The 19278-nt window shown below is 43.3% G+C and overlaps 1 protein-coding gene across 19 annotated transcripts in view; it reads right to left on the bottom strand.

Moving 5' to 3' along the window:
* LOC309343041 (disks large homolog 5-like) overlaps positions 1-19278 on the bottom strand; it is a 116877-nt gene that overhangs the window by 45823 nt on the left and 51776 nt on the right. For 14 of the 19 annotated variants that reach the window (XM_081864162.1, XM_081864168.1, XM_081864165.1 and 11 more), the window contains exons 6-13: positions 8311-8570; positions 7173-7485; positions 6523-6753; positions 4971-5155; positions 3458-3628; positions 2867-2999; positions 2525-2652; positions 151-326 (exon numbers count right to left, since the gene is read on the bottom strand). In XM_081864162.1, coding sequence (XP_081720288.1) covers positions 151-326; positions 2525-2652; positions 2867-2999; positions 3458-3628; positions 4971-5155; positions 6523-6753; positions 7173-7485; positions 8311-8570 — 1597 coding nt within the window. The remainder of the gene's footprint in view (positions 1-150; positions 327-2524; positions 2653-2866; positions 3000-3457; positions 3629-4970; positions 5156-6522; positions 6754-7172; positions 7486-8310; positions 8571-19278) is intronic. The other 5 variants (XM_081864159.1, XM_081864173.1, XM_081864158.1 and 2 more) reach the window with 1 other exon arrangement.

The raw sequence follows: 19278 nt of genomic DNA on the forward strand, positions 1-19278 counted from the left end.
ATAGGTTACTTTGTTCGTTACTATGGTATGTATTTTTGTGTTTTTATATTGTGATATTTGAATGAAGGGCGGTATAGAAATTTCACTGGGGAATGTGTGAAACAATACCATGAACTCACCACTGAAATTAAAAAAGTATAAGGGAATTACCTTTGTGGCCAGCAAGATTTATGTGTAGTGGTGTTATCACTTTCCCTCCTAAGGACTTCCTTCTGCGAACAACCATATTTATAACTCCTCCGCCGTTAAGTACCGCTTTTATTACTTGCTTCTTATCCTTGTTGGTAAGGTCCACATCGTTTATCTTCAGCAGCCAATCATTCACTCTGATTAATTAGAGCAAAGGCAAGGAAATCAATTTCCATTTATCCTACATGTGCTTATAAGCAATGATTATGCCAAGTGAAATGCAGACACTTCTAATACCACAATGATACAACAATATCTTAACTGATTTCTTGGTTTCAGGAGAACGGTTTGGTGATTGCTCTATTTTTGTCATGACATCAATTAAGGATTCCTTAAGGATTGCAGCATCTTTCACATTCATCAGACAGAGAGAACATGTCTCATAATTTTTTCTGAATCAGCATTTAGGTTCAGCTCACATGAAGTAGTAATATTTCTGCCAAAAGCTGTACGGATGGAGAATTTCTGGTTTACAGATCAGTCTCTTAGTTACAGGTGAAACTCGAAAAATTAGAATATCATGGAAAAGTTCATTTGTTTCAGTAATTCAACTTTAAAGGTGAAACCAATATATGAAATAGACTCATGACATACAAAGCGAGATATGTCAAGCCTTTATTAGTTATAATTGTGATGATTATGGGGTACAGCTAATGTCTTGAGCAGCCCATCCACTGTGTTGGGATTGTGTTTAGAATTAGCACACCAGATGCTTTGGGTAGCTTAGAAACAGTCCAAGCCTAGATGCCTGGAGTCATCCACCTGCCCTTTCCCTAAGGAACGTGTGTCCGTGCAGAGGTAGATATAAAGCCAAGGCTGCATTCAGCAGCCTTGGCAGGAGTATGAGGCATTAACTGAGAAAAGGTTTTGCTCTGTGCAAGGTATCAGCAGAGAAGCTGAAGGTTACATGCTGCATAGTTCAGTATAGCATGGTGAGCTAGCATGGTAAAGTGCTAGTGGACCTCTCTGTATACTTGCATCTTCACAATGTTAACTTCTAAGACCAGAAGAACTGTATTATGGTAGATTAGCTCATGATGTACCAGCATCTTTTAAAGCAGGCATCCCCAAACTCGGCCCTCCAGCTGTTTTGGGACTACAATTCCCATCATCCCTGACCACTGGTCCTGTTAGTTAGGGATGATGGGAGCTGTTGTTAGGTTTTCTTCATATTGATGTGGTCAATGGTGCTACTCAGAGGTGTGTTTGTAATTATAAGAGTGGCCAGCCAGATGGGCAGGGTATAAATAAATAATAATAATAATAATAATAATAATAATAATAATAATAATAATATAACCTGCATGGCAGCACACCTGCGAGCTCTTGACAAAACAGCACACCTGAGGTATCTTAACAATTTAACTAATTAGCAGGGGGGAGTTTACCTGCTGCACCGATGTGATTTTGAAAACTGATTTTTGAAAAACCGATGTGATTTTGAAATGCAGCGATGTGATTTTGAAAACTGTGTTTAAGTTGACCAAATGCTTTGTATGGTACTGGCTGGTGTAGAGTGGTGAGTTGCAGCTGTTTGACTATTATTTAAAAATCAAGTAAGCAAAGATATTGTGGGCAAGTTTTTATTCCATCGCCCCAGTTGCTGCGCAAACTTGATTGGCGAAGGAAGTCCAACAGTTGTAGTCCCAAAACAGCTGGAGGGCTGAGTTTGGGGATGCTTGTCTTAACGTTTATGTAGCTGGTGTGCTTATGTTTGTCTTGTACCATGAGACAACAAACACTTTACACTCTAAGCTGAACTGAGAGGGAAAGGAGTTTTCTTAACTGGGAACGCTAGAAAAGGCTGACTACTGAAAAGCAGGAAAACTCTTGATGCTCTGTTGAAGCTGTGCATACTCTGCTGATCACACTGGTCCAAGTTTGGTGTAGTATTAACAACAGATGGTGGGCCCAAGTCTAACAGGGTATGGGCCGATTGACTTTTACAGGTCATAAAAGGTGTACTCTGCTCTTCAAAAAAAGTAACCTTCAGAATGCTGACAACCACTTCTCCTTTGCTGCCAACACTATTTTTGGGGTGGGCATGGGGAGAGAAAATCATATGCCCTATCAATGTAGACCTGTGCAGACTGTCAAACCCAGTAGAAAACTACAGATTGAAAGGGATCCTATTCACCCAGCCCCTACCTCCACAGGTTGATTGCAATTTACACGTCAGCTTGCATAGTGTCTGAAAGCATTATCTGAAACCACAGTCATGTCCCCTGACCCTCCATGTCAACCCAATTTGTCCTCACAGGACCAATATATTATATTTACAATGCACATTATATATTAGCATTGGCAACTAAACGACAAACTACTGATTCTTTACCTTAATCGACCATCTGCAATGCTTCCTTTGTCCACTTTGGTAACAAATATTCCGCAGTCTCCGGGAAGATATGGTTCATTCACACCTTCGGCCACATCAAAACCAAGGGCTTTCAAATCCATATCTTCCTAATGGATATGAAATGCTATATGTTATATGCAGTGAATCTGTACACATACGGAGTGTAAGTAACTGAATTATTTCGACTATATAGTACCTCCAGTTTTCTGTGCCTGTTTTTTCTTGGGGGGAATAGGGGATGAGAGAGAGGCTTCAACAAATGGGACACTCTCTCACACACACAAAGGAGAGAGTAACATTTGACCAGGACCTCAGTCTTACCCTGTCTTTCTCAAACTCTACTACTTCTGTTTCCCACTCTAAAGAATCCGTATCGATGGCTGAATCATGAGAGCTGTGGGCCATCAACTGCCGGAACCTTGCTTCCTTTTCCAACTGATTCTCCATCTTCTCTCTATGGGGAGAAACACACCTGAGTACGTCAAGCAAGGAAAGCAGGTATCAACAGCATACAGTAAGAAATGTATTTAAATGCACAGGTAGTGGCACTAAACTATACCAGTTATGGAGGTTGCTCTATCCCCACTGCAGATGCTACAGGAAGGCTCACCTGGGAGGAGACTGGCTACCTGCAGAGATGGTCAGCACAGCCCACCTGTTCCGAAGGCAAGTACAACTGCCCTCCTGATTATACAACCGAGTGTTTTCTCCCATTTCTCTCTCTCCTGCCCTCCAATTACTTAGCCAAAGGCCTGGCTACATTATTTTGTGACATAATTCTGGTACACACCTCCTCAGGTTTGCCAATTAACAGCATTTTTTAAAGCGGGAGGAAAAAATTGCATATACATTCTTTTCAGCCTTCTAGGTTGTCCTACCCCAAGGGCTCAGGTAAGAAAACACTTAGCATACAATATCAAGTCAGAGTTACACGTTGAAGGGGTTTCTGGAACGCACTTCAGCTCTTTCAATTCACGCACAGCGTCGTTCTTTTGCTTCCTCATATCATCCAGATTGCGAAGAGCCTCAGCCAGGTCACTCACTGCTCTGTCTCTTTCCCTCCTCAGGTTATCACACAGAGTCCTTCAAAATGGAGAAAAATTGAAAGGAAATGTTAATCTATTAAGATACTTTTTTAAAAAAATCACCAGCACCCAAGGTGTTGTTGTCCAGACAGCCTTGTGCTAGACAACGAATTAGATGCAGGTGCCGGACTGGAACAAGCAGCCTGTACTCCCAACACTTCAGACTCTTTTCTCCTTCACTCCATTGGCAATGGGCTAGAAAGAAGATATCAAGTGCAATTAATTAATAATAGAGTCATAGAATTGTAGTTAGAAGGGGCCACGAGAGTCATCTAGTCTAACCCTCTGAAATGCAGGAATCTTTTTGCCCAGTGTGGGGCTCAGACCCATGAACCTGAGATTAAGAGTCTCGTGCTCTACTGTGGACTTGTAAAAGGGTAAAAGAGTATTGGGAAATGATATATAATGAATTTTTAAAAATGTTAAAAAGAAGCTTTCCCCCCCAAAAACCAGTCCTTTTAGTTGGGGATAATTCGGAGGGATATTCCCAGGTGTCAAAAAATATTATTTATGCATGCTACTACTGCAGCCCGTGTTTTGCTAGCCCCAAAATGGAAAACGAGCGAGGTCCCAACCTAAGAAGAATGGCAACTTAAACTAATGGAATATGCACAGCTTGCAGATTTAACATACAGAATAAGAGAACAAGAAGAACATACATTTAATAAAGACTGGAAAATGTTTACTGAATATATGGGTGGAAATTGTGTTCATTTAAAAACGCTGGTAGCATTAAGATAAATTCAACAGTGCAAATAAGCTTTGATGCAATGTAACAATGATTCATGAATGGTTTAGTTCATGTAAAATATGCAGGGATGTATGGTACGCAAAATGAACCATGGAAAGAGAAGAAGGGAAGTCATTGAATTAAGGCTGTCTAAATGAATTATTTTGAAATGTAAATTAGAAAAAAATAATAAAAATGAAAGAGAGAGAGAGAGAGAGAGACTCATGCTCTACCAACTGAGCTATTTTTAAAAATGCAAATTCATTACTATTAATCTGGAATATTTGCAGAGAGATAAGCTGGAGAGAGGGTATATTCTGATATAAGGCTTGCATACCACTCCCAGTTGTCCACATGCATGAAGAACACATGAATCAAAAGTAGCTAATTTGGCCCTTATTTTCAGATTGCAGTTGTACTATTTTCCCTCTCAAAAACAAAGCCAACATTACTGCCTATTATTTTCTTCCCCTAGTTCTGGACTGCCATCCTGAGAACAGTTTCAACTGAATGCAACACGGCTGCAGCCCCTAGCAAATAACTGGTCATCTCAATTGTACACTGCAAATAAACTCCTGGGGAGAACTGCCAAACTGTTGTTTGTTTTTACCGTATGCTCTCTCGTTCTGCCACAATCTTGTCGCGTTCTTGAAAGGCCCAATCTCTTCTGCATTTTGCGACTTCTGCTTCCTGGACAGCTTCTTTTAACTCCTGTGACATTGCCTCGTATTGCTTCCGCAGCATTTCAATTTCTTTGTTTGCTCGTTCTATATCCAGTGTAGCAGAATCTTGTATCTGAGGAAGTCGAATCATGCAATTCATTTAAACACCATTCGTGGGATGTAGTTGGCTTTTAAAAAAAACCAACCTTTTTACAGGGGTTTAAAAAATACACAAGAGTTCTGGATTTGGGGTATGAGCCGATTTCCCAGAATGTGTTCTATTATCGTGCCATGGGCTCACTCTACCTACCTCCTACTTTAACTAACATAATTTCTAGCATTAATTTCGGGATAGGCACATGCGCAATATGTCAGCTTTCAATACTTCATGCACATTTTTTTCTTACAGGTTACTGAACACCACCAGTGTGTGCATGTGTATTAGTCACTCGGGTTTCTGACATCCATTACTACCAATTGCTGTTACTGAACTGTTTGTAAGATGCCTGCTACATTACGCTTTTGTTTTACTTGTGCATCATTTCTCTTTTATTTTGAATGTTTTGATTTTTAATTGCATCTTCATTGTTGCTTTTGTTTTACTTGTGCATCATTTCTTTTTTATTTTAAATGTTTTGATTGATAAGAAAAAAGTATGTCCACTGATTATATCAGTGTGAAGTAGAAAATGGTGAGATTTGTGGGACACGTCAATATTCTTTTTTGTACACTAATTTAATCACAATGTGCATGCACTGGTACGTTTTTGCAACCTAGCAGATAGAGACAAACCGAAAACTACGGCAAATTATGCATTCCTAGCAGGCTGAATAGCAAAATAAATAAATAACAGACAAGTGAGAGATTATTAATGTACTCTGGAAGCAAGGATGGGTAATTCAAAATGCCCAGATCAAGTGAGAAATTTGGAAAGAGAGAATCTCTTAAATATCTCAACTTGAAGCCAGATGTAAACCTTTGAGTAGCCAAGGAGTGGGAGCTGATTAACAAATTTTTGTTTTTAGTCATGTGCATAATAATGTAATACAGGCACATGACAAACACAGATTTCACAAAGGTACACGCATAAGAGAGCTAAGGGACTGATTCATCACCTAATGATATTACGGGTTAAACTCTACAATGATTTGAACAGCAACTCACACTGAACCCAGCCCAATGTCTACTGAGTCACAGAACATCCTTTTCCCAATTCTATCCTTGCCATTTGCAAGATTGTCACTCAAATAAAAAGCATATACTGATAGGGACTGCAGGTGGAGAAAAAGGGGGAGGAAGAGAAAACCCACCAGTCCTGCAATTTTTAAAATGATTATTGCATCTTTCAACCAAGGCTTTCCCCCTTATTTTCTGTTTCCTTTAGCCTCTGTAGAAACCAAATGAGAAACTCTATTGATGGGCTTCCTTGTGGTAGCTGACTGCACAAAGAGTCCTCAATGAGTGCAAGAGGAAGAACAAACGTGCAAACTTTGCCTCTACCTGGCGAGCTTGATAGTACTCTCTCAGTAGATGATCTCTCTGGATGATGGCTTCTGTTCTTTCCTTCCTAGCCACATCTCTCTCTTCCTTCACTGTCTCAATATCCTTGCAGGCTTGATCCAGCTCCTTCTGGGCTTCAGCCTTATCTTTCACTTCATGGCAGTACTTTTCCAAGAGCTCATTCCTTTCACAGATTGCTCGATCTCGTTCCACTAGAGCAGAGTTCAGCTCCTGAAATAAAATAAAAATCCATTGCTGGAGGTACATTAAGTGTAATGAAAACACACTGAATTTTTGAAAGCCTGTGCCATGCATAAGAAGAAGGAATAATACAGCACAAAGCATGCATTAGATGCAACTAGCAAATATCTTTAGAGCTGCAACACATATTTGCTTGCATCAAAAGTTGAAACACTGTGCAGCCCCAAAGTAATAATAGAGAAATCAGAGAAGTTAATTCTGACCAAGGGATGATTGGCATGAAGGGCAATAATACTTAAGACTTTTGTTTTACCAGCTGTAGTTCTAAATATCTGGAGGACACCAGGATAAGGAAGGCTGGTCTAGAAACTTGCAGAGAGTTACACATGCAACACCACTAGGTTTGAACAACTCTTTCTGGCCAGAGCAAGTGCCATACAATACCACACCTGTCTTAAGGCTTCCATTTCCTCACTGGCCACTCTTTTCTCCGAGGATGTGTTTTTCAATTTGGATTCGGCAAGTTCCAGCTCCGTTTGCAGCTTATCCACTTCTTTGATGACTTGATCCCTCTCGCTCATGATGAGACGGTACTCGTTGAAAACGGAGTCCCTCTCTTCCTTATACTTCTCTGCATCCTTCACGGCTTTCAGCTGCATTGTTTTAAACCTTGTCACTTCTGCCTGCAACCGCTCCATCTCTCTCTGTAGCTCCTTGTTTTGGGCAGTGGCCTTGCTCAGTTCCTGCTGCACAGTCTCAAACCTAAAGAGAGGTGGGAGGAGAGTCACAGCAAGTCCTTTCACCACTTGTAAGCGAAACGCAGCCCTATGAAAGCTTCCTTCCTCTTACAAACCACACTAAACTGTGTAAAGGACTAAATGAGAAGTGAGTGTCAGCCATGTTTCTTTTGTCACATGACTGCCCTGATCACATGTTCGATGTGGAGGTGGCAGGGGGGAGAGAAGCAGTGGTTCTCATCTCATTATAAAATATATGTTGGTGAAAGGAGATGAGCTCTCCCCTGGATTACTTCTCTGAACTCCATCACTTCAGACACTTTTCTCTCAGCTCACTTCACTTCACAAACCATGGTGCAGGGGAGAGAAATAGTTTACCTACTTTTGATGTTTTTACTTCAACATGGGACACATATGATTATACTGAATGCTGTGCAAGCAGAATTCCACTTCTGCAGCAGGACTTCAGTTTTCTCTCTACCTCCACATTTAACCCCCAAATGTGCTCCCCAACCCTCAGGAGAGGATTTTGAGGGCGCACCAGGTTGGGGTAGAGAGGGCAGGAGAGAAAGTGGAAGTGTCCTTGTGCGCACAGAAGTCTTTTGCATCATGGGACACAGTCCTGACAAACACACACACACAGTAATATGTGACTGGAGCAAACACATGAACAAAATATGGCTACTCAGTCAGGTCTACTTTGATCCCGAGTGACCAAAACATGAACAAAGAAACAGAAAAACCAAGACACGACAAGAGTCAGACAAGTTCAGACAGGTAACTTGAGTGCTGAGTTTGTTCTAATAAAAAATAAAAAATAAAACGGCTTTGTGGCAAAAGCATCTTCTACCTTCTCAGAGAGGTAGAGTACTGCTGCTGGAAGTGTATTGCTGTGTCCCGCTGTTTCATCAGCATGTCAATCTGCTTCTGGAGTCGCCTGTTCTCCTCTTCCGTCTGCTCTAATCGGCTCAGATCAGTATTGTGACTCGCTATCTTCTCATTGTACCGCTTCCTAAGTGTGTCGTAATCCTTCTTCACGCCCTCCAGCTTGTCCATTGCTGTATCGTAGAGTTTATTTAGTATCTCTGACGACCCATTCTGCTTCATCACCTGGAATAACGGAAGATATTCTGAATAAGAATTCCTGGAAGATAAACTTCAGTCATGCTGTAAACAGGAGGGGGGAAACCAGGGGAGATTTTATTTTCTGCTGTCTAGGGCCCTCAAAAGAGCTAACGATGTAACGCCTTAAAAAAATCACAACATGGTTAGGACCAAAGAACTGTGAGCAGAAGGAGAATAGCTGCAAGTGCTGCGTTCCAAAGAGATTGTACAGAATTCTCAGGGCCCTGAAAAGCTGGTTTCATGGCACAACACATGATTCTGCTCATATAAGAGGTTGAATTAAGTTCTTGGAGAAACGGAATAACATTTTTAGATTTACTGTATTTTTCTGTGTATAAGACAACCCCTATTTTTTAAGCCCAAAATTAAGAAATAAATAATTGCAACATTCCGTGTATAAAACGACCCCCAATCTTAAAATTTTTGGGGGGAAATATAGTCTTATACACAGAAAAATACAGTAATTTTGGTTTTCTCCTATAAAACACTCCAGCACAGAATAGGAAAGGAATTCCAGGAATGAAAAAGGCCCATAACATCCAGGAAGGAACACAAAGAGCAGTGACAGTACCCAGACTTTGTGCAGCATATTCCCTCTCCTTCAGATGAACCTTGCTGCATGGAGGAAATTATTTCACTCTGAAAAGAAATCTCTCCGTATGTATACAAAGTGGCTGCTCTTAAGATATTTAGCCTTCCATGATCACTGGGATTTATACTTAATTTGTCATTATATGGTAACTTATTATATATACCTTTTGGACACCAAGAAGGCCCAGAACACCTCTCATGTATGTAAAGCACCAACTTGAGTACAATCAAGGAGATGACAGTTGCTAGTTCAAGTAGGGATGACACCAGGGTCCACGGACTAATAACCGATGCCCCAGAGGTAGTGGAGGAAATACACCAGGAAACGTTCAGGGCCCCAAGTGATAGCAACCCATAGACATGCACCTAGATTGACTTCATGCCATGGTTGGGAACCTGGTGTAATATTCCTCTCTGAAGCTGTTATCATGGAATGTGGCAGGGTGGTTTTCAAAGTTGTGTTTCCCTGACTTTACAAAGTTAATAAGGGCACACGATATAGTTTGTTTACAAGAAACCTGGTCATTATGATCACATTGAACTTGCAGGTTTTAATGCCTTTTCAGTTCCGGCAACCAAAAGCCATAAGAAAGGTAGGCCTTTGGGTGGATTGTTAACCCTGGTGGCTCCCCATATAAAAAGTGAACATATCCTGTCAACAAATGCTAGTTGTAAATTACTAGTAACAAAGATAGAGCTAGAGAGCCAGGAAATGTTATTGATCAATGTGTATATCCCTCCCATTCCCACAGCCAAGAACCTACAATGGAATTTATTGCTCAGGTGCTTGAGAATCTGGACTTCATCTGCCCTGACCGACCTATTATCTTGACTTTAATGCCCGCCTAGGCCAAGGGTGGGAAGTGTACACAAAAGCATGCGAGATCTCGAATACTTCTGTTCTCCCAAACTTCTGTTTTTGGGAATGTAGATCCTGGGACCCAGTAATTAATCTGGCTGGTCTGCGACTCATTAAACTGACCACCACCAGGGCCCTGACGTGGCTCAGTGGGCTAACTGACTGGGAAGGCTCTGGGAATTTTACCTACATCTCCCTAAAGGGAAATAGTGTGGTGGACTATATTCTGATTCCCACTAAAATGACATCCTACGTGGTTGAGTTCCACATAGGGTATCCTATGCTCAGCGACCATCTCCCTCTACACTGCAAACTTGTCTTTCCGCCGAGAAAGACAGAACAGTTAATTAATCCATCCCCCCAGGAACCGAGACCCCAGCACACAAGGATATGAGTCAACGAGCATACACTATCTCAGTGTTTCCCAACCTTTTTTGGGCAAAGGCACACTTGTTTCATGAAAAAAATCTCGAGGCACACCACCATTACAGCCCCGTGACGTCAGCGCACAGCGTCACGCCGGGAGGGACGCACGAAAGTGTAAGTTTCAATTTTTTCCCCTCCCCCTTGCCTTCCTTCTGTGCCAACCGCCAAAAAGCCAAGAAAAAAGCCAAGACTTTAGGGCAGCAGGTCGACACGGAAGAAGCTCCTACCTAAGGACAGGTGCGACGGCCGTGTCCTCTTCTGCCACACTTGGCAGCCCTGCCTCACGGTCGTGACTCCCACCCTGATTTCTCCCCGCAGGTCGAGCGGCACAGGCAGCCCAATGTGTCCAGCCCAGACACAAGCCCCGCTTCCCCACTCTAGATCCTGAATGCGACCAAGTGCTCTGGACTCCCGAGCAGGGTGGGAAAGAGGACTCGCATCTGGTAGCCTCCGGGCTCCTCGCCTGCTCGAGGGATGGCATTGCAGGCAAGCTGCCGGCCGTCGCCATCGCCGCCCCCTCATGCGAGTGGACCTGCCCGGAGTGGTGGGCCGGGGGAGGCTCGCTCTCTGTGGGGATGTGGCCCGCACGCGCGGCCCCGCTTCCTCCTGCCCAGAGCTGAGCTCCTTACCCGCGATCTCGGTCTCGCGCACGCGGATCCCACTTATTCCGAAGCTCGCGCCACTAGCCGGGGCTCTCACACCGTGCCAGGGCGAGGCGGCGCGGCCCACTGACGTCATCGCGGCTCGCCGCCGCCCTCGACTTCCCTGTTCCCTCCCCTCCCTCGGGTCGCCGTGGTTACCGAGGACTGCAAGCTGCTCGGGCGAGCGTGGGGCATTAAGTGGGAGAAGGAAAATTAAAATTAAAACTCGCCCGAAGGCCACCTCTCCGGATATCTTTCGAATTTTTTAATTTTTCCCGCGGCACACCAGGCAACGTCTCGCGGCACACTAGTGTGCCGCGGAACACCGGTTGGGAAACACTGCACTATCTCTTTTCCAAAGCTTGGTGAATTCTGACCGTGTGATCCATTTGCTCTTGGTAGAGAAAGGTGAACTTTCCCCTGTTGTTGGAGTCACTCAGTTCGAGGAATTTATTGACATTTTAATAACTGATCTGTCCTATTTACACTCGCTTTGGCCACCCAAGGAGAGTGGGATTGATCATTATAAACTGAGGAGTAAAGCAGGGCTGTGTACTCGCTCCCTCTCTTTTTAATCTTTTTCTTAATGACCTTGCTTCTTCACTAAAACAGGTGGATGCTCATAGCCCAAAACTCAACGTATCAAGCGTACCCATCCTCCTATACGCAGATGACATTATTTTGCTTTCACAGACAAGAATTGGCCTAAAACGATTGTTAAATTCCTGTACTGACTATCTGTCCAGAATGAAATTGTGCATGAAATTTGATAAAAGCAAAATAATGGTTTTGGGGAATTCACACAAGAGCTATAGCTGGGTATTTGGTGGAAAACCCATCCAGCAGGTATTTGAATTTAACTATCTGGGAATTACATTCCATCACAGGCTTCTATGGTGCTCGTACCGTGCAACAGCGGTGAATGCCAGTAAGATGTCTATGCAGGCCATAATGTGATTTTTCATAACAAGAGGTAATTCGCATATGCCCTCTGCCCTCAAGGTCTTGAACGCCAAAATAATAGCTCAATTGCTCTATGGAATTCCAGTCTGGCTGCCAGGGTTTACCCAGCTGGTAAACGAGTGCAGGAAGCTTTCCTTTTTAAGATTTTTGCTGTTCCACGTTGTGTACCCTATGCAGCCTTGTGTCTAGAGGGAGGTCAACACAAGGTAGAGATCGTTGACTGGGCGAGATTTCTTCTATGTTGGTTATACATTAGAAAAAGATCACCTCCTCAGCGAAGTCTTGTCAGCCCCATTTCTTTCCCCAGGGCTACAAGTTTAACATAGCAACTTGGACTGTCAATGGAACTTTTGCAATCGATGCCTCCACCATCTGCCAAGGCTATAATAAAAATTAGGTTGTGGGACATTGAACGCCAGGAACTAGCAGCAGCAGCAGCAGCAGCAGTAGCAGCAGCAGCAGCAGCAGAGAAAACATGTTCCCCTCTTTACTTTCAACTTTCTTGGGGATATGAAACTAATTATAATAATCTTGAATTTCTGCTTATCCCTCAAGAAAGAAGGGCATTTTCACTGGCCAGGTTTAATTCAAACCCATCAAACCTCCTTTGGGGTAGGTTCTCGGGAATGGTGAAAGGAGAAATAATTTGCCCATGTGAAGACCACCTGCTGGAAGCTCTTACTCATCTGGTTCTTAAATGTAAACTATATGCTGATCTCCACCAGCAGTTCCTAGATCAACTCTGCATGCCCAAATGGAAACCAGAGTTGGAGGTCACACATTTTCTATTACTGGGGAATGATTAGGAGCTCACCAAATTAGTGGCTAAATATATTTATTTGGTTTTTTGTCGCAGAAACACATTGCAGACGTCTGATCTCCCTGGAGACCTAGAGATGTAACGTTAGACTTTTTTGCCTCTTTTCATTTGACAAATGTTCTGTGACATTGGGGAGGTGGTAATTCTATATTGATTTACTATGGATGTTTGTATGTGATGCCAATAAAAGGTTTGATGATGATGATGAGATGTAATGCAAACGTTAGAATGTAAAACTACACATGGCATTAAAGCTGCCAGCAAGACGAAGGGTCTGCTCTGCCTGACACAGTTACTGACGTATTCCTTCAAAATAATACGGATGTCTTGCACATACTCTCCCCTTCCCTTCTATTGATTTCTGACACTTTTAATCCAATGTCTCTTCACGGGGCTTTCTCCCAATATATCACCCCACCCAAAGATGTCTCCTGAACATGGATCTTCTCCCACTGTGTCCTTCTAAGTCTGAATGGCAAAATCAGCCCCCCCCCCGGCCCCAAGCTCCTCCTTTCTTTGATCTACTGTTGATTATTATGAGACAAAATGCAACTGCAGTTCCGTTTAAGTCTACCACAAGGTGGCACACCAGTTACAATGTCCATTGCAGCCCTATTATAGATGCACAACGCTCAAAATTAAGCTAAAACCATTAAAATATATTCTCAACAAAGCGAGCATGGATTGTTTCCAGAACATTTGTTTTTATGAACTTGTCAATGTTAATACACGTTTATCGGGGTCAATTGGTAGGCACGCATCTATTTCCAGAGACGGATCATAAAATACTCAAAGAGAAAAAGAACCCTTTGTTGGTTTGAAAAGGACAGCGTTCAAAACTTTTGGTGAAGAACACAATAGGGAAAAGAAGCCTCAGGTTAGAGTGGTGGGGGTGGGTTGGGGGGAGTCCTATTCCCCAGAAGCAAACATGATTGCTACCACTTTCCTCTGCATAATATCCAGGCCTGGCCCACCCATAAGGCGGGTGAAGCAGTTGCCTCTGACGGCAGAAGCCCCCAAGGTGGCACCCCCATGGGCCTACCTCCACCGGAAGAAGAACCGGCATCAGCACTGGTGTCTGTTTCCAGTGAGATCTTGCCAAAATCCTGTGAGATCTCACGTATAGTGCAAGGGCCTTCTGAGATTTCAGCAAAATCCCACTGGAAATTGTCTTGGGTGCTGGTGATGGAGGCTGCAGGGTGGGTGGCAGCAAGGTGGGGTGGCACCTCACATTTTGCCTCAAACGGGACACACTGGCCCTGACAGCATCAGCGCAAGTCCAAACCAGACCCCAGGTCCTGAGTTTTTGAATGACTAATCAAGAACCAACAATCTGCTCCTCCTTGGCTGCCAGCACCTCTGCATGAGTGGAGGACATTATATATGTAGGTCTCACACAAAAATTCTGGCATTCACTTGCATAAGATGTGGCGATGGCCACTAGCTTAGATGTAGTTGAAGGCAAATGAATTAAGTTAACTTCATGGAGCACAGGTCTATCAATGGCAATTAGCCATCATGGCTACACAGAACCTCCATGTTTCAATGTCACTACTTATCCAGCACAATCAAGGAGGGATGGATTTAGATGATTCCCTTCTGTTGGGTGACACACTTCATAAACGGATGGTATGCACATATATGCAAACACTTTCCTCCTGCAGCGCAGTAAATACGGTGTTTCCAGCGGGAGGTTCAAGGTCTGAAAAGCTGACCATGAGCTACTCAAACTCTAAAAAGAGGACAAAATCAAGAGTGCCACATTCAGGCCTTACTAAACATGGACTTAAGGTACAGTGGTGCCCCGCAAGACCAACGCCTCGCAAGACGGAAAACCCGCTAGACGAAAGGGTTTTCTGTTTTGGAGGCGCTTCGCAAAACAAATTTCCCTATGGGCTTGCTTCGCAAGACGAAAATGTCTTGCGAGTTCCTGCGGTCCCCCCCCCCTTTTTCCCCTTTTCCTAAGCCGCTAAGCCGCTTATTAGCTGATCCGCTGATAAGCCACTTAACAGCTGATCGCTAAAAGCCGCTAAACCGCTAATAGCGCTAATCCGCTAAGCTGTCAATGGGCTTGCTTCGCAAGACGAAAAAACCGTTATACGAAAAGCCTCACGGAACAGATTAATTTCGTCTTGCGAGGTACCACTGTAGTCCTAATGAGAAGGGTTCACTTCCTCCACAGTAAACTGAGCTCGGTCACTTCCAGATGACCTCTTTAGTGAGCATTCATCCTCATTTGCCTGTACAGTTTGCAAGAAGATGAGGACGGCATTGTGTCTAGCCACCCCACACTTCCCAGTGCATTTTCCAATCACTTCTCTTACCTTGAAAAGTCTGATGGGGGGGGGGGGGCTTTGTTGTGCAAGAACAAGTTTGGCTGTATGCGGCAGTGACTGAATCCCACCACAAAATAGGAACAGTCTGGAACTGTCCCTTATCAAGAACTGACTGCTTGTCTGGAAGAAGACAGATGCACCATGTGCCCAGTCTTAAATCTAACTCCCGCCCAAGTAGGTCTACTTTTATAGGGGAGCGCCAACCCACTTCATTCATCCAAAGCTTAATGATAAAATAAGTCTTTCTATAAATCAAAGATGAGTCAATAGGGCCCTAATTGCTCCCCTATGCATGGCAGGGAACAAGAGCACTCCTTATCTACCTCCCATACCCACCTGGCACACCTGCCCTGCTTCCAATTCCCCAAGCTGTCTACAATGGGGCGTAATATTTGATGACAGTCCACACATGTCAAAATTGCAATGTGCACAGTATTTCGTGAAGTCAGTTTCCCCAGGTGAAAATCAACAATCAATCACAAAATCAGACTACGTGCACAAAGGCTGTATTGAAAGGTTATACCCACAAATGGATTGGGGGAGGGGGGCAAACAGATTCTGCCACATGCATCTGAGAGGAATTGGGGAATTACCAACAGAGAAGAAAGGGGTGCAGAGGGAGTAAGAAAACGGACAAAATCATCTCCCCTTTTGCTCTTGAAAAGTTGGCAACTCATGGCTTCCAGCTCAGCCTCCATTGCGAGCAGCTGTGTTCGCACTAGCGGACACCAGCCGTGCAGGTAATCAAGGATAATCTGGGAGTAATTATCCTTGCAAGCCCCCCCCCCCGAGGATCATCCAATAACTGTCTCTTGCTCTGATGGAATGTGGGGGCAAGGACAAAGGGGATAGCGCTGCACGTATTGGAAACTCCCCAATGCTGCCGCCATGAGCGGAGGTATCTGTTTTTTATGAGAAGTATTTGAATTTGGATTTAAGAAGCAGGCATGTTCCTGGAAAGAGAGACAGATAACCTGTGAAATGAATCATGAACTGGAGAGGACTTTCATCATCACAACTAGAGTGCTAGTAGGTGAAGGAAAGCCTTTGTTCTTTCTTTATATTACTATACTGTTGTGCTATGAATTGGCAAGCCTTCACTGAAAAAGAATTAACTATTAATTAACCATCAAGGGACTGAAATTACTAATGGATTACAGCTATGTATGGAATACAGGGGGACATAACAAGAACTTATTGATCTATTTACAGAATGCTGAAAGAATGGATTGTGCAGAATTTTATGAGGATTCACACATTGTCAATTACAGAGAGCTCAACTCTATATATTACAGTTTGGATGAGATGCCAGCTCATTACAGTGGTACCTCGGGTTAAGTACTTAATTCGTTCTGGAGGTCCGTTCTTAACCTGAAACTATTCTTAACCTGAAGCACCACTTTAGCTAATGGGGCCTCCTGCTGCCGCCGCGCCACCGGAGCACGATTTCTGTTCTCATCCTGAAGCAAAGTTCTTAACCTGAAGCACTATTTCTGGGTTAGCGGAGTCTGTAACCTGAAGCGTATGTAGCCTGAAGTATATGTAACCCGAGGTACCACTGTTAAAGCAAAAAGATAATACAGTGGTACCTCTGGATACAAATGGGATCCGTTCCAGATCCCCGTTTGCATCCTGAAGCAAACATAACCTGTGTCTGCGCATGCGTGGGTTGCAATTTGCATCTTCCGCGCATGATGTCATTTTGACCATTCTGTTACTTCCGGGTCGCTGCGGAGCGCAACCCAAAAGCACTCAACCTGAAGCATATTTAACCTGAGGTATGGCTGTAACTGGAAGTGATCCAGTCGTGGCCAGACCTGGACTACTTTTGATTTCAAAGCAAGATGGAGAGCTGTTGCATACCTGAAATAGAGCTCTCGAGGGAGAGGCAATGTGAAGGAAGATGTTTTGATTTCAACATGGACAAAGGAAGAAAGCAAATATTCTGCACAGCTACAGGAAATAAATTCCTTCTGCAAGCTAAAGAATATGGATTTATAAAAATGTGATGGAAAGTCATTCATCAGCGGCTGTGAGAACAAAGGGTTGGATAGGAATGGTGGAACTTGGACTAAGTAAGAGAGCTGACGCAGGATTAAGGGAATAACATCAACTCCCGAGAGCAGGAACATGGGAAGTCAGGCAAAATGTTTAATTCAGATTAATTGGCTAGTATTGAGATTTGGCATGATTTGGAAATGAATTAATGTGGTTACCATTGGATTGTTATTAATGAAAAAATAATAAAAAACATTTATTTATAGAAAAAGAAAAGTTGGCAACTCACATATTTCAGGGCAGACCCGAAACAAAGGGATCTTACTCCAGTTTGAGCCCAAAACCAACTAAATAACTGCATATTTTCATACCAACGTATATGTGTGGAAAGCCAGTGTAGATTTCTGCTTCCTACAGAGGTGAAATTTAGGGTGAGGGGACTCCACCTCTCTACATTTCGGACTGAATATTATTCTTCAGGATCACCGATATCCCTCACCAACTTCATGGGACTACGTACTAGCCGTTGTTGTAACTCAGGACTGGAATCATGCACAAGGAATGTATGAAAAGGCACAAATATAAGTGGTTGCTGTTTGATCTGTGATAACATAGCTACAGCAAGTATATATGGAAAAAACAAAACACACCAAATGCTTATAAAATGCATTTAGTACACACACACACACACACACACACACACACACACACACACACACACTTTGCAGCCCTTCTTAGGTTACTTTGTGCTTGTGTACAGTGTCAATATTTGCGCACAAGTAACATGCAATTCAGCCTTATACAGGCACAGCAAATTCCCTTAAAAACCGAAGCTTCTGGAAAGGGGGATAGAGGCAAAGATTGCAGGGATGGAACAATTGCTTCCATTGGGGGGTGGGGGCAGAAAAGTTTGTGCCCCTTTGAAATAATTCTCCTGAAACTCCTTAATAAACAAATAGAAAACGAAGGCTAAGCCATCTCTGAAAGCGTTTGAGTTTTCAACTGCTTGCTCTTTAACGGAAATAAATAAAAGTCGAGGCATGAGCATAATGGTGATAGAAGAGGAGAGAAAATTTAACAAGGAGGGAATTCTCCCGTTCAAATCCTTGATAGGAAGAAGAGTAAATAATCCGAGCTGGGCCAAAGGGTGCCACCATGGCAACAGCAAGCAGGAAGAGACTTACAAGTTAGTCAGCTGCTGCACGGGAGAATCAGTGGCCATCTCTGTCAGTGGAAGTAATCTGATCCCAATTCTCTGTCCTTTTAAGCCATCAGGCTCCTTGTGCCTTTTGATCAAGCTGAAAAGACACCAAGCTCAACGCACCTACAAAGATTGGCACATGTTGCTGTTTGCCTCCCACCCCCACGTCAATAAGAATGAGACTAATCCTGATGGACAGTGACAAAAGCATGGATGCACACTCGCAGCTCCTGTTCCAGACCAACGCAATTCACTTCAACATACTGAGAAGAGAAGCCGCAGATTCTTTCTTTTGCTATCGACTGTGATGAAAGCAAACAGGGTGGAAACCCCTCCCCAAAGGAAAATAAATGATGGGGGCCCCAGGTTAAGATTGGTACAGTCAAACTTCGGCTCCCAAACGCCTCCGTTATCATACATTTTGGCTCCTGAATGCTGGAAACCCAGAAGTAACTGCTCCAGTTTTTGAACGATTTTCGGAAGCTGAAGGGCTTCTGGAGAGGTGTTTTTTCCTTCCCTCCATTGACTTTGTTGACTGCCCTTTGCTCCTCGGTTGTCAAACGTTTCGGAAGTCAAACGGTCTTCCGGAATGGATTATGTTCGACAACCAAGGTTTGACTATCATCTCTTTTGCCAAAGCATCAGAACTGATGCACCAGATTTTGGCCCTTTAGTTCACAGTGTTTCTTATTAGTATTTTTATTTAAAAGCTCTCAACAAAGATTTTTCACAACGCTTTCCATAAGAAGCATTCACTAACAAAAGCCTGGCCTGGAGTAAAAACCAGAACCCTGCATAGAGAGTAGGATCAGCAGCAGCCTATGCACATGCACAAAAATGGAAGCAATATTATTATTA

Source organism: Podarcis erhardii (assembly GCF_964252035.2).
Source record: "Podarcis erhardii genome assembly, chromosome: 5".
Lineage (NCBI taxonomy): Eukaryota > Metazoa > Chordata > Lepidosauria > Squamata > Lacertidae > Podarcis > Podarcis erhardii.